Here is a 13972-nt window from a genome sequence, read left to right on the forward strand (position 1 = left end):
TAATGAATGTGTTAATTATATTGTGGAACTTGCCAAAATGCAGATGTAAAAATTTCTTGCGGTGTTCAGAAAAAAATAACTGTCTGGAACGAGGTCACTACGTGGAACATGAAAGAGTAGAGTTTGATCCAAAAAGTGGTTCACATTGGTAACGTTAATCTTACTTTTTCTACGTGAGCTATACTTTTTCTGTACTTGTAGTTTACACCGATAATATAGATGTATTTTGACTGTATTTTATTCTCTCAATCTTTTCAGTAAATTCAGTTAAGTATAAAAAACTTAGTGTTTTTACCGCTGTGCATCGTCGTGTACGTAAAAATCTGCATCATGGTGCATGCATCATCCTAGACCTAGTTGCGATAACGTAACCCTCCTGCCGACGGCGTAGCCGGAGGGTTACGAAGCAAACACAATGTGTGCAGGGCGAAATGGTTAAAAACGTTCAATTTCGACAGCTAGTCAGCAGATTTGCTGCATTTTTACCACTTTTAAAAATCATGACAAAAATTCTAGAAACATGAACTTGATCCTCAATAGTCAATGACAATGTGAATAGGCAGTTTCATCAAGTTGATTGTACGTGTACCAAAACACACACACACACAGGCACAGCCCCGAAAAAAAAGAACGAAATGTATTAAATCATAACTCACATTTTGTACAACTCATAACTATGAGACTTGACAGCAGGCAGGAGCATTCTCTCCTCGTGCTTACATTTTAAAAATATTCGAAATCGGATGAATAGTTTCGGAGATATTGTAAAAAAAAGAGAGCAACAACAAAAAAAAGAGGCTTGGCCTGGCGTGCAGCGCCCATTCGTTTGTGCATGACGTAAACTTTGAACCCCGTGGACAACGGATTTCGGAAATCTTCGGAAAGCGCCGAAGAAGCCCGAAGACGTTTTTTTTGCGATGCGGGAGCACATGTTTACACAAAATGAGATAACGATTACATCATCGTGTAGCCGATAAAATTCCGCACATCATACAGCTAGTCGCATAGCTTTTACCATAAAAACCTATTTTTGTCGGCGTTTTCTATTTTTTGAATCAAGATTTCTTCCAGAGACAATCATCAAAATTGAATGCGACTTTGTCAGTGCTAATTCCCATACTTTTAAGTTAAAATTGTGAAAATTTGGTGTAATTTGATTATGTTTTCTTCTCCCGCAGAAAGGTTTTGTTAGACCACTTCTTGCAAAGTTGTCCTAAATACGCACGATTGTACATGTACGTTGTACTCGTACATCTTCGTGTTTCCGTGATGTGCCACCACAAGAGGGCATGTGTTACAATAAGTTTGATAGGCCGGGGCTCTAATAATAGAAAGCTGGAAAGGTGCCCGATCTTGTTTCTTTGATAATTTCTACGTTCTGAATTGATAATAACAGACTGCTCATCTTGAGTCAAAAGAAACTAGTATTGTTACATACTTTTAAAGGCCTATACTAATTTAAACGAAAGTTGAACAAAAAAATTGATTGTATATAGCCATTGGTTTTTAGAAATTGTCTTTGTAAATATAACAAAAATAATCGATGTATACCAATGCCTTCATCCTCAAGTTTTTTAAAGATTGTTCTAAATTTTTACTGTGTTAATGCTACAATTTTAAATCAAAGGATCAACTGATCCTAAATTAAAGAAAACACCAGTCATAAACTCTTTAATTTTATTCCATTCTGGTTAATTTAATAATGCTATTTGTTGACATAATTAATAAAGAATATTCACACAAACACCTGCAAAACTTAACACATATTTAATTTTTATAGTTAACAATTTCCCCCACGATGCCGCTCCTCAGTTTTATTCACAAAATATCACTTTTTGCCGTTCATAAAAAATCATACTAGCGCCTCCTCAAAGCACAGTTTGTAAACCTCCCCAGTGATAGAGGGCGCTCGCCTAGTGTGCGCCCTCTATTGCCATAGGCTGTGCATTAAACTTGGCCGTGGCCGATATGAAGAAAAACATAAGAATTGAACTTGAACACGGGTACGTTTTTTTCACGATCCTCGTTCATTAAAAACGGTATATCTCTGCAACCAAACATCTGATTTCAAAATTTTAAATTGATTTTTACTTCTAAGAATACACCTTAACAGACCACATCTTGTCAGAGAAAAAATCACCTGCATTAAATTTGACTGAAACAGCCTAATGTGAATGTCTATTCAATTTCAAAACACCATTGAGGAAATAATTTGAAGAAAAGGCACAAAATCTTACCAGATTCCCGAGCGAAAGACCCAGGTTGAAAATTCGAACCTGAGGGTTCGGCTGTTTGTGCACGTCACGGACTCGGTTGCTGTGTGTGGTGCATTCTGTATCCCTGCAACTGTGCAGCCGTAGTCTTGTACACGCAGTGAGATGCGGAAATTTGATAAACAGAGCGCCCGCTTACGTTCGATTATAACAAGCCTGTACAGTTTTTGCCGTGCATAGATCGGAACGTTGGTTGTGTGTGACCGCGCAACATCAATGGTCTTGGAACCAAGACTATGGCTGCACAGTTACCGGGATACACAATAACAATGCACCACACGCAGCGCTGAGTCGTTGACCCCGGTGACGTGCACACAAGGCCGTAGCTCCGCCCCCTCAGGTTTGAATTTTCAACCTGGGTCTTTCGCTCGGGAATCTGGTAAGTTTTTGTGCCTTTTCTTTAAATTACTTCGCGCACTTACGCGTACGCGCGCTGCAAATGTATCAATTTTGAGTGCGCGCGTTTAACATGTGCGCGCATATAAACTGACGCCGAGCTCATGCGTGCGTTTTAATGAACAAGGAACAGCTATCGTCCAATCATTTGCCTCCTTTGACCCCAGTGAAGGCGCTGAACAGATCATTATTTAAAAGAGTCACTGGTCTCAAAGATCAGTAATGTGATTAACGCACGAAAGAGATGGGAACCAAAAGCTCAAATACGGCCCCTGAACATGTGTGGAAGTATCGCCGAGAGAAAAGTCACAAAATTTGGAAATTTTTAGCCGTTTAATTCGCTTAAAAAGGTATTTATTAATGGGAGTAACAGTGTTCGTACCCGGTCTTCACTGTGTGATAATGACCTTGGTTGGTGGCTGGCGCTGTTAATGGACCTCGCCTCCGGCTCGGTCCGTTAACGTCCGGCTCGCTCCGTTAACAGCGCCAGCCACCAACCCGGTCATTACCACGCAGTGAAGACCGGGTACTCGCACTGTTATTCCCTAATTAATATCAGTAGTAATAGTAATAATAATGTATTTGTACAAATGGGAAAATTTCTCCCTGTGATTTTTACCATTGCAGCTGGTTTATTAACGTCTGATCAGAAATTGCAGCCATGGACGGCACGGCAACCACTCCTAGCGATTCATCGCCCAGCCAGCCTGGCTTCATAGTGAGATTCTTCAGAGGGATTGGCATGGTAAGAGAAGTTCTAATAATTGATAATAATATCGATACCCAAGCTTATTGCAGCCAAATATAAATCATTCATTGGTTTTGATATTATGACGGTATCGGGGTAATAATCTTGGCCGAGTTTTAGAGCTGCTAATGCTGCATTAACCTTGGCAGTTCCCAATCATGGTGTTAGCCAGAAGAGTGTCAGGGTGTCTAGATCTGTCATTTATATGTAAATGTATTGTAAGTGAACAATTTGGATACTCAGTTTTTCAATTTTAAGCAAATTTGGACACCCTTGAAGACTAAATTCTGGCTGACACCTTGTCTCCAAATTTCTATTCAGGAAGTTTATAGGATGGTACTGCTGGCCCAAGTAACATTGGCCCTCTCATGCCTGTAGTAAAGTGCAAGGGAAAAAGGGGTTTGTCCGTTGTGCCTCACACTTATGGTGATCTCCTGTTCACAACGAGGAATGATATTTGACTCATGCTTAATTGCATGACACGTATGGTAGTTCTTGGAGTGTCAAGTTGCTGTTGAAGGCTCAAAGCGTTTAAGGCTGCATGTACACTGTATGTGTTGCGAGTTAACCTACAAGTACATTCAAGGTTCAAGGTTCATTTTATTTACCACAGTATCAACAAATAAAATACATTATCGCTCAAGAGCGATCAGTTTAAAGACACTGGACACTATTGGTAAATGTCAAAGACCAGTCTTCTCACTTGGTGTATCTCAACATATGAATAAAATAGCAAACCTGTGAAAATTTGAGCTCGATTGGTCGTGTCGGAGTTAAGAGATAACTATGAAAGAAAAAAACACCCTTGTCACACGAAGTTGTGTGCTTTCAGATGCTTGATTTCGAGACCTCAAATTCTAAACTTGAGGTCATAAAATCAAATTCGTAGAAAATTACTTCTTTCTCGAAAACTACATCACTTCAGAGGGAGCCGTTTCTCACAATGTTTTATACTATCAACCTCTTCCCATTACTCGTTACCAAGTAAGGTTCTATGCTGATAATTATTTTGAGTAGTTACCAATAGTGTCCACTGCCTGTAAAGAATACAACACAGTAAAGATACATGTATATCAAGATGAAAATAAATATGATGCCGCAGAGGGATCCACTAAGAAGCAGAGCTTATAGACAATGGTCCCTAAAAGACATTGTACGCCATGAAGATTATGGATGCCCATCAAATTATGAATGCCATTTGTCAGATAGGATCAGACGAAGAAAATGGACATTACAGTAAAAATATCAAATAGAAATGTACGTTCTAACCCATTTGAGAAAATGACTGTAGATTGTCCTTTTGACATTATGAATGCCTAGCTTGGTGTACGTGTTTTACTGTTTTACCGGCGTTATATCCATATATGCATTCACACATTAAAGGCATTGGGGGTGGTTTTCACAAAGAGTTAAGACTAGTCTTATCTCGAGTTAGGCTGATCTACTCGGACTAGCCTTTAGTTTTTAATATCTCCTAGGACTAGTCCTATTGTACGCTAGGACTAGTCCTAACACTCTCTGTGAAATCGTCTGACTGGACACTTTTGGTAATTACTCAAAAGAATTGTTGGCATAAAAAATTACTAAAGGTAAAGGTGTCCAGGGGTGGATTTCACAAAGGTAGTCCTAACTTAGGACTAGTCCTAGACAATGCTAAGAGATAGGACTAGTCCGGAGTTAGGACCAGTAACTCATCCTAACTTAAGACTGGTCCTATCTCTTAGCATTGCCTAGGACTAGTCCTAAGTTAGGACTACCTTTGTGAAATCCACCCCTGGGGTAGATTTCACAAAGAGTTAGGACTAGTCTTATCTCGAGTTAGGACCAGTTGCTCGTCCTAACTTAGGACTATCCATGCAATTTGTATATCTCCTAGGACTAGTAGTTACATTAGGACTAGTCCCAACTTTTTGTGAAATCGACCCCTGCCTTTAAGAGAAAACGTGTTGATTAACCTCCCTAATATTGGACTACATGTACATGTAGTCACTGTGTATTAACACGTGGCATTTGTGCTTCTGTTGCTACAAAAATGCTTTTCTGCAAGGATCCTAGAGCCCAATTTCATTCAGTTTTCCGGCACAAGATCGTTTCATGCAGAGAAATATTGCTTACCAGGAAACAGGAAACAGTTTACCAGCCCCCAAAATAATGTGATGTATCATGATTGTGACTGGTATACAAAAATTATGAAAATATTCGCATTTTCACAGAGCTGTTTAAGCAGCAGGATACCAGTCACAAATTGTACTTGTGACATGGTAGTTTTGTTGGTAACGTAATTCTGCTAAGCGTAATTCTCTTTTTGTGCTTAATGAGCTTTATGAAATTGGGCCTTAGTGCTAAGATTCTACTAACCATTTGGTATATGACTGGCCTATGTAGGTTTTATTTCATATTCCATTCCAGAGATACCAAGTTCTTCTGGACAAGTCAGTACCGAAGCCAGTACTCAGATGGGTCATCTCAGCCGTCTTGTTAATCATTTATGTACTCAGAGTATTTCTTCTTCAGGTAAGACTTTGAAATAAACTATTAGGAGAATGACAAGCACAAAAACACAATGTCTACAGACAAAAGTGCTCTGGCAGTTACATGGCGACCACTGGGGCCAGTGGTTTTTTCAGCTGCCCTAGTCCTGGCCTTGCTGCCCCTTCAAAAAATTTAATTTTTAAATTTTCCGATATCATGTTTGTTGCAATGTGAACAGGGCCTTGCCCTCAGTCACAAAGATGAACTTCAAAGCCTGAAACCGGGAATCTGAAGATCCCGTGTAGTGTGTACTGTGTAAAATACAAATGAAATAACTCAGTTACTCTTATCGCTGAAGAGAAGGGGTTTGCCCTGGTGTTTCTGGCAGTGGTTGCTGAATGCATCACAGCACCTTGTAAACCCTTATTTAATGCTACATAAGACCAGTCTTATGATTCGAAAATATAAAGAACATGTCTTTAAATAGGATGTGTAACTTTCCATGGTGGAAATACAATATGGAAAGCAGGCTGATGGAAAGGTTTGCGGTAACACCATGTAATGACTATCTCTAAAGATAGACGATCAGAGCATACTGATCGAAACGTCCAGTTGAAACCAACGGTTTATTTCAGAACCACCCCAACTCATTTAGAGATAGGCTTTACATGGTGTTACTGCAAACCTTTCCATATCCTATTTAAATATTCATCTGTATTCAATCGCCTTAAGTTCCTTATTAGTAGATACTGTAATAGAAACGCTGTTAATATTTTGTATGATTTGTGTTCCCAGGGTTGGTACATTGTGACGTATGCGCTTGGGATATACCATCTGAATCTCTTCATTGCCTTTCTGTCACCAAAGATTGATCCTGCTCTAACCGATGATGGTGGTATGCCTTAAACCTAACCATCCCAAAAACCTCTTTATATCCTCTTTGCCAAAATAAAGTAGTGGGAAGAAACTATAAGGGCTGTAGGCCCAAATAACAACTAGGGTTGGGCAATTAGTTGTGCCTCAAATAGTTGGGATTTAAAAATCAAGGTGAAAATATTTTACTTTTTTGTTCATTTTTTTTAAGCTGTACTGTGCATCCTAAGTGTTTTATTTCATGATTTTCATCAATTGGATTGAATTTATTTTCATTCGTTTTGGTCTTTATTTGTGCATATTTGCCCACAATTTGCACAAATTGCGAGCTTGAGCATTATGCATGGGAAGAACCCTGGGTATATTCGTATGAAACTGATTTCAAGTGAGCTTTCAGACGGAAACTATAACTCAGTTTTGATAATTTTACATCTGAAGTTCTGACGAGACAGATTGTGGTCTGTTTCTGAGCTTTGCTCTCATAAGTCAATTAGATTCAGAAGATCGCTTACTCATTCCCATCTCTGTAATATAGCACCATGTCCATTTCAGCATAAACTTATTCATCATATTCATACTTGAGGTTGAGGGTCAGTGGTCAGCCAGCACCCCTTGAATTGTTCATTTGTTTTTGTGTTTGTTTAGTGGAGGATGGTCCTTCATTGCCAACAAAATCCAACGAGGAGTTTAGACCTTTCATCCGGAGGTTACCAGAATTTAAATTTTGGTGAGTGAAATAATTTGAGTTTTGGGGATTAAAGTTAAAGGCAGTGGACACTATTGGTAATTACTCAAAATAATTATTGCCATAAAACCTTACTTGGGAACAAGTAATGGGGAGAGGTTGATAGTATAAAACATTGTGAGAAACAGCTCCCTCTGAAGTGACCTAGTTTTGGAGAAAGAAGTAATTTGATTTCAAGACCTCAAGTTTAGAACTTGAGGTCTCGAAATCAAGCATCTGAAAGCACACAACTTTGTGTGACAAGGGTGTTTTTTTCTTTCATTATTATCCCGCAACTCTGACGACCGATCGAGCTCAAATTTGAACAGGTTTGTTATTTTATGCATATATTGAGATACACCAAGTGAGAAGACTGGTCTTTGACAATTACCAATAGTGTCCAGTGTCTTTAACCAGAAATAGGGATTACAGGGTTCTCCCCACCTTGGTTGACGCCAGAAAAGCCAACTGGCACTTAAGATTCCCCAACCACCATTAGAAGAATTTCCCTTTTTTCCAACCACCACACATTTTTTCAAATTGCAAAATTACACTGCATTTTCCTTCTAAAGGTTTTCAGTTTGATGATTACCTGAAGCCATAAATTTTGAGGGCTTGTTTGATTTCAGTCTATTTATATGATCTACCATGTACAAACTGTTCCATCTCGCAATGGTTTCCAGGGCTTGTGCGTGTGCCTACTCCATGTTACTAGGCATTCTATACTTACACAGCTAGTGCAGAAATTTGGCGCTTGCCGTGCAAGCGGAGAATGATGATCGTAAGCGCATAATTTGGCGGTAAGCAAGTAAGCAGAGCCATGAAATTGGGCCCTGGTCCCGTGTGGGCCATGGGGTTTTCCTCACACATCTAAAACTGAACACTTCTTGTTTCTTATTCACCATCCTGTTATTGGCGCCTGCACTGCTTCATGCCTATAAAATAAACAATCTGAATAAATGTTATTGTTTTGTTCTTTTCCTCTGCCTTTCTGTACAGGCTGTCTGCAACGAAAGCGATTGCCGTAGCAATGTTTTGTACATTCTTTGAAATTTTTGATGTCCCAGTCTTTTGGCCTATACTTGTTATGTACTTCATCATCCTATTCAGTCTAACAATGAAACGGCAAATAAAGGTAAGAACAGTATCATTAAAGGCAGTGGACACTGCTGCTAACTACTAAAAATAATTGTTAGCATAAAATTTTGCTTGGTAACTAGCAAAGGACTGGAGAGCTGTTGATAGTAACAATTATTGTGAGAAACTGCTTCATCTGAGGTTAACATAGTTTTTAAGAAAGAGGTAATTTCTCACTCAGGAAAGCACACAAGTTTGTGCCCAAATTTTGTTTTTTCTTTTATTATTCTCTTGCAACTTTGATGACCAATTGAGTCAACATTTTCACAGGTTGTTATTTTACGTATATGTTGGTATGCACCAAGTGAGAATGCTGCTCTTTCACAGTTACCAAGTTTGTCAAGTGCCTTTAAAATGTTGTAAGTTTTAGTTTCAGAATTTGGTTTTTCATTTCAACCAAAATAGTTGGGTTGAGTCTTTTCAGGTATCACTTGTTCTTGGGTTTTGCTCATCTTGATGAAACTCTGTGCTTCTTGCTCAAACACACATCGCAGGAAAATGCTTAAAGACACTGGACACTATTTGTAATTGTCAAAGACCAGTCTTCTCACTTGGTGTATCTCAACATGCATATAATAATGAACCTGTGAAAATTTGAGCTTAATTGGTTGTTTTAGTTGCGAAATAATAATGAAAGAAAAAACACCCTTGTCACACAAAGTTGTGGGCTTTCAGATGCTTGATTTCGAGACTCAAAATTTTTTAATCTGAGGTCTTGAATAAAGGTCTCAAAATCCAATTCGTGGAAGATTACTTCTTTTTCGAAAACAACGTCACTTCAAAGGGAGCTGTTTCTTACAATGTTTTATACTATCAACCTCTCCCCAATACTTGTTACCAAGTAAGGTTTAATGCTAATAATTATTTTGAGTTATTACCAATAGTGTCCACTGCCTTCAAGTATAGGTTAGGAAAAGGCACTACAGTTCAGTCAAAAGTCTAAACAGGCAATGCATGATCAGTTCTCCACGGTTTTTAACAGCAATGACACTTGTGCCCTTGAGCAAAAAGTCTGCATTCACGTGAAATGCAAAACCATGGCCATAAGCAACAGCCGATAATCTGTCATTAAATGGTGGATTCTCAGAACACTAGGACTTTCCTCCCATAAAGCCAAACACAATGATAACTGATGGTGGCAGCCTGTCAGTTCTTGTACTCCTCATTTGTATAACAAAAGGAAAAGGGAGATTTCGAGCATGAAATCCAATAGGTGACAGTTGGCTTGTGCGTAAGGCACTCGCCTCTCACCAAGGTGACCCCGGTTCGATTCCCGGTCGGGGCCATATGTGAGTTGAGTTGTGCACTGGTTCTCTGCTGTGCCACGAGGGTTTTCCAGACTATCCGGTTTTCCTCCCTCAGGAAAAAATCAAACACTTTCGATCTTGGCTGTGCTCCGTGGTCATAATGGGTTGATGTGGCTGGCAGCTGAATGCGCCCTTGCATGCCTGCTTCTCGAACACGTTGTAGCCGCGTCCTTCGCAATTCAGCTCTTAGCTGCGAGTAAGGATGATTAGCCCCCCAAATTATTATTATTATTAATACCACTGCCCCTCTTAGTAGGGGGAAACAAATTGTAGTACGAGTACTACATGCCTGTGCACGCTCAACTATGGAATGTCCGGGTGAATAAAACATCAGTCGGTCAACTGACAGCTGAAGAAAAACCAAAACCAAAGGGTTACTTCAAAGTTGTTCTGTGTGATTGTAAACATCCGCTGTGAGCCAGTTTGAAAAAATTGTGTGTGTGCACGTTATCCGACATGATGTGGTAAAGTCTGCTGCCACCCAGTGGCCCTGAAAGTCTTCTATTTTAACAAAACAGTATTGACTCTTTTGAGTTCAATTCCAAAGAATGACCAATGCACTTAAAATATTATTACCTCTGGTCATTGGGCCATATTTTTAATTCCTGAAACAATCTCAGCTCCCCGGGGAGTGTACAACCTGTGCTGCAAAGTATGTACATGTAGTGCACTAAGCTAACTCAACCAAGAACCATCTCTGCCCTCACAGGTACCCATTTACCTCTGGGTGATAAGAAGCAATTATACAGTTGCGTGTCTTGCTCAAGGCTAAAACTGTCAAAAACAGGATTCAAACCCACACCCTGATGACTCAGCAACCAGCCCTTGAGTCCAATGCACTAAATTACTTGGTCACGACACGCCATTCAAGATGTTTATATTGTTTAGAAAACAAAAAATAATTGCATTTTTTATTTTTATTTTGTGGTAGCATATGGTGAAGTACAGGTATCTCCCATGGAGTCAAGGCAAGACAAAGTACCGTGGCAAAGAAGACACGGGCGATGTGATTCGCTAAGATCAAGATCTCCAGTAGTAGCCCATTTCATAGATCTCCTGATAATCGCTGAGCGGAGACATCTGCTTAGCAATTTTACTTGGTCACCAGCCAACTCTTTAAATCTGTGTAGTTTTACATATGCTTCGGCTGGCTGTCTGTCTGTTTCATATTACGTCCTTTTGCGCCTATAGGCAGGTCTATGAAATTGGCAACGTTTAATGCTTATTGTTTTTTGTAAACTTTATGTGTTTGGCTTAATCAGGATAGGAATCTACACTCTATCCCACATATGTAAAGCCCTGTCATACTTTATAGAAATGAAAAGTTTATGCAAAGTGAACGGTGTCGCCAGATATTCTGTAAAATGTTTATTGGTACACGTTGAGCACTATTGAACTTCAGCAGAAGGGTTGGCTTGAATTTGAGATGTTTGGCATTTGCGTTTGTGATTCAGTATGAACCAGTTATTACTGTTATGCTGCAACAGTTCTTAGTTGCCAAAATAGCATGAACCATTAAGTAAGCACCAGTATAAACTGAGGCACTTAGGACTACCAACACCCTTATGTTCCTACAAGCCTATGTTTAATTGCAACACCATTTTCAAACACCCCTTGTTTCTGCACCATCATTTTCTAACATTCCTGTGTTTCAACACACCTACATGTTCCAACACCCATGTTCAAAGGCCCCTATATTCAAACACCCCATGTTCCAACACCCCATGTTCCAACACCCCTATGTTCCAACACCCCATGTTCTAACACCCCTTTGTTCCAACACCCCTTTGTTCCAACACCCCATGTTCCAACACCCAATGTTCCAACACCCCTATGTTCCAAACCCCCACATGTATGTTCCGACACGCCTATGTTCTAACAACCCTATGTTCAAACACCATTATGTTTCTACAACCCTATAATCACATCACCATTTTCCAACACTCCTGTGTTCCAACACCCTATATTTCAACACCATCATTTTCTAACACCCCTATGTTCCAACACCCCTAATTCCAACCCAACTACATGTGTGTTTCAACACCCTATGTATGTTCCAACACCCCTATGTTCCAACACCCTTTGTTCCACACCCCTAGGGCCTATGTTCTAACACCCCTATGTTCCAAAGTCATGTGTCTAGCCCAAGTTAGAATGGCTTGCCAAGTTTGCAGCCAACTGTTGTCTAAAATTGTTCAATTGTTTATGTAAAAATGATATTTTTTGGGGAAGTTTAATTGCAGCTTTAGTTTTTCTACACTGGTGGACAGTTGGATGTAGATATTTAAAATATTTAACATTTTTGCTGTATAGGATTAACGTCTGATAAAGATTGTGTGTTTGGGATATTTGTGGGGGCTTTATACAACACATTTCTTGCACAATTCTTTATTTAAAATAATTATACCCTCGTAAGATGTAAATTTGTAATTGTTTTTTATTGTTAATTTGTCTTCCTTTTGGTTTGTTTTGCGACCATCAGTAATACTTTGTGAAATAAATGAATAAACCAAAAGAATACAGTCACAGTATAAGCTATGTTAAAGACCTGCTTGAACGAAAATGTTAAGTCGTGAACTTTGCTGAATTCCACTTAAAATGTTTTCGATGAATAAGGAAATCGAGTCATATGATTATAAATAGGTTTCAATTGTGTAAAAAAACAATAATTTTGTATGCCCTTGTCCAGAGCTTTTCTGCGAGATTTGCGAAAAGCCCCGTTACGTAATCACTCTCAAATCGTCGTAAGTAGATAAAGCTGCTTTGTTGCAGCATGGATGTATAACAAAGCAAACTCCCACAAATGACGTCAGCGGCATTGTCCTTTGACGCCCGCTCTCAACGGCAGAAGTGTTTTTAGTTTTTCAAAAAACCTTTAGGTAGGGGCCTGATTTTTTAATCGAAGTGTACACATATCAAAATTACATTAAAATGGTGAACAAGTGCATTATAAACAAGTAAAAGTACAATTTCTGTTGAAAACATTTCGCTCAGGTAGCTGTTTAATATGCTGCCTGAATGTTTGTTATGAGTACAAGCACTATTACTGAATTTCATTGTAATGTATGAAAAAGGGACCCATCTACTAGCCAACCTTGTTAAGCTGTTAATTGCTCTCTTTTAACATCGGTCTTATCACAGTCGCCATTACACTATGATGAGACAAATGTTAAAAGAGGGCCATTTACAGCCCAACAAGGAGGGATCCATCTACATGTACATCTATTTCCCCATCTTGCCTTGCTTTGAAGGAAAACTGAAGATGGCTGGTTTGCTAAATTGTGTATCAAAAGGTCAGTACTTCAAGGTCCTTAGTTGCATTTATTTTTGTCTGTAATCATCAAAATACTTCAAATATGAAATGTCTATCAATCTGAAGTAGAAGGCAATCAAAAGCCAAAACAAACCTTACAACATTCATTTTTCTTTGTGCAAAAAAAAGTAAATGGAGACGGTAGATCTACCGTCTACATGGTACACTCCATCTAACTAGACCTCAAAAAGATGCAAATGCAATTTAATATTTTAAATTATATTTTTTTCCCGGTAACTTTCAGCAAAATAAAAAACTAATACATTTGTATGAATTTGCTTTTTACAGCTGAAACCATTATTCTATTCAAATAAACTTTTAACCCCAGAACAATAGGCCTACCAAGGATTTGATGCTAGGCTTTTCAAACACAAAGGTTATCAGATGATGTCAGACATCCCCCTACACCCCTAATACGAAAATAAGGCGTTTCTGCTGAGCTTTAGCTCCGAACACCAATTAATTGCATGAAAAGAAAAACTAAAAGGTCCAATCCAAACGAAAGAAGAAAAATATTTCCACAGGGCTTGTCCGGGAATTGAACCCGGGACCTCTCGCACCCTAAGCGAGAATCATGCCACTAGACCAACAAGCCGATGTAAATTGCGAGTGGTGCATTATATTTATACCATAAAATGAGAATCGATTTATATTTCAGTATTTCAAACAATTTGTTTAAGTTATTTCCCCAGGCAAAGTTTTGATCATGATTTATTTGGATGTTTTGAC

The 13972-nt window shown here is 38.9% G+C and overlaps 1 protein-coding gene and 1 non-coding gene across 5 annotated transcripts; one reads left to right on the plus strand and one right to left on the minus strand.

The window, feature by feature from the left end:
- The first annotated feature begins 85 nt into the window (after positions 1 to 85).
- On the plus strand, positions 86 to 13481 carry LOC139950844 (protein RER1-like). Of its 4 annotated transcripts, none has more exons than XM_071949674.1 (7): positions 86 to 148; positions 3297 to 3414; positions 5803 to 5931; positions 6685 to 6784; positions 7408 to 7489; positions 8486 to 8621; positions 10862 to 13481. In XM_071949674.1, the coding sequence occupies exons 2-7, from the start codon at positions 3331 to 3333 to the stop codon at positions 10946 to 10948; spliced, it is 618 nt and encodes a 205-aa protein (XP_071805775.1). In that variant the 5' UTR covers positions 86 to 148; positions 3297 to 3330; the 3' UTR covers positions 10949 to 13481. The 4 variants fall into 4 exon arrangements, with proteins under 4 accessions (XP_071805775.1, XP_071805777.1, XP_071805776.1 ...); XM_071949676.1 differs by having other exon boundaries at positions 5827 to 5931; XM_071949675.1 differs by having other exon boundaries at positions 88 to 173.
- Positions 13482 to 13766: 285 nt separating this feature from the next.
- On the minus strand, positions 13767 to 13838 carry Trnap-agg (transfer RNA proline (anticodon AGG)). Its single transcript has one exon. It is a non-coding gene; the product is annotated as a tRNA-Pro (tRNA).
- Positions 13839 to 13972: the final 134 nt, after the last annotated feature.

The sequence above is a fragment of the Asterias amurensis genome, chromosome 18 (genome assembly GCF_032118995.1).
Source record: "Asterias amurensis chromosome 18, ASM3211899v1".
NCBI classification, from domain to species: Eukaryota; Metazoa; Echinodermata; class Asteroidea; order Forcipulatida; family Asteriidae; genus Asterias; species Asterias amurensis.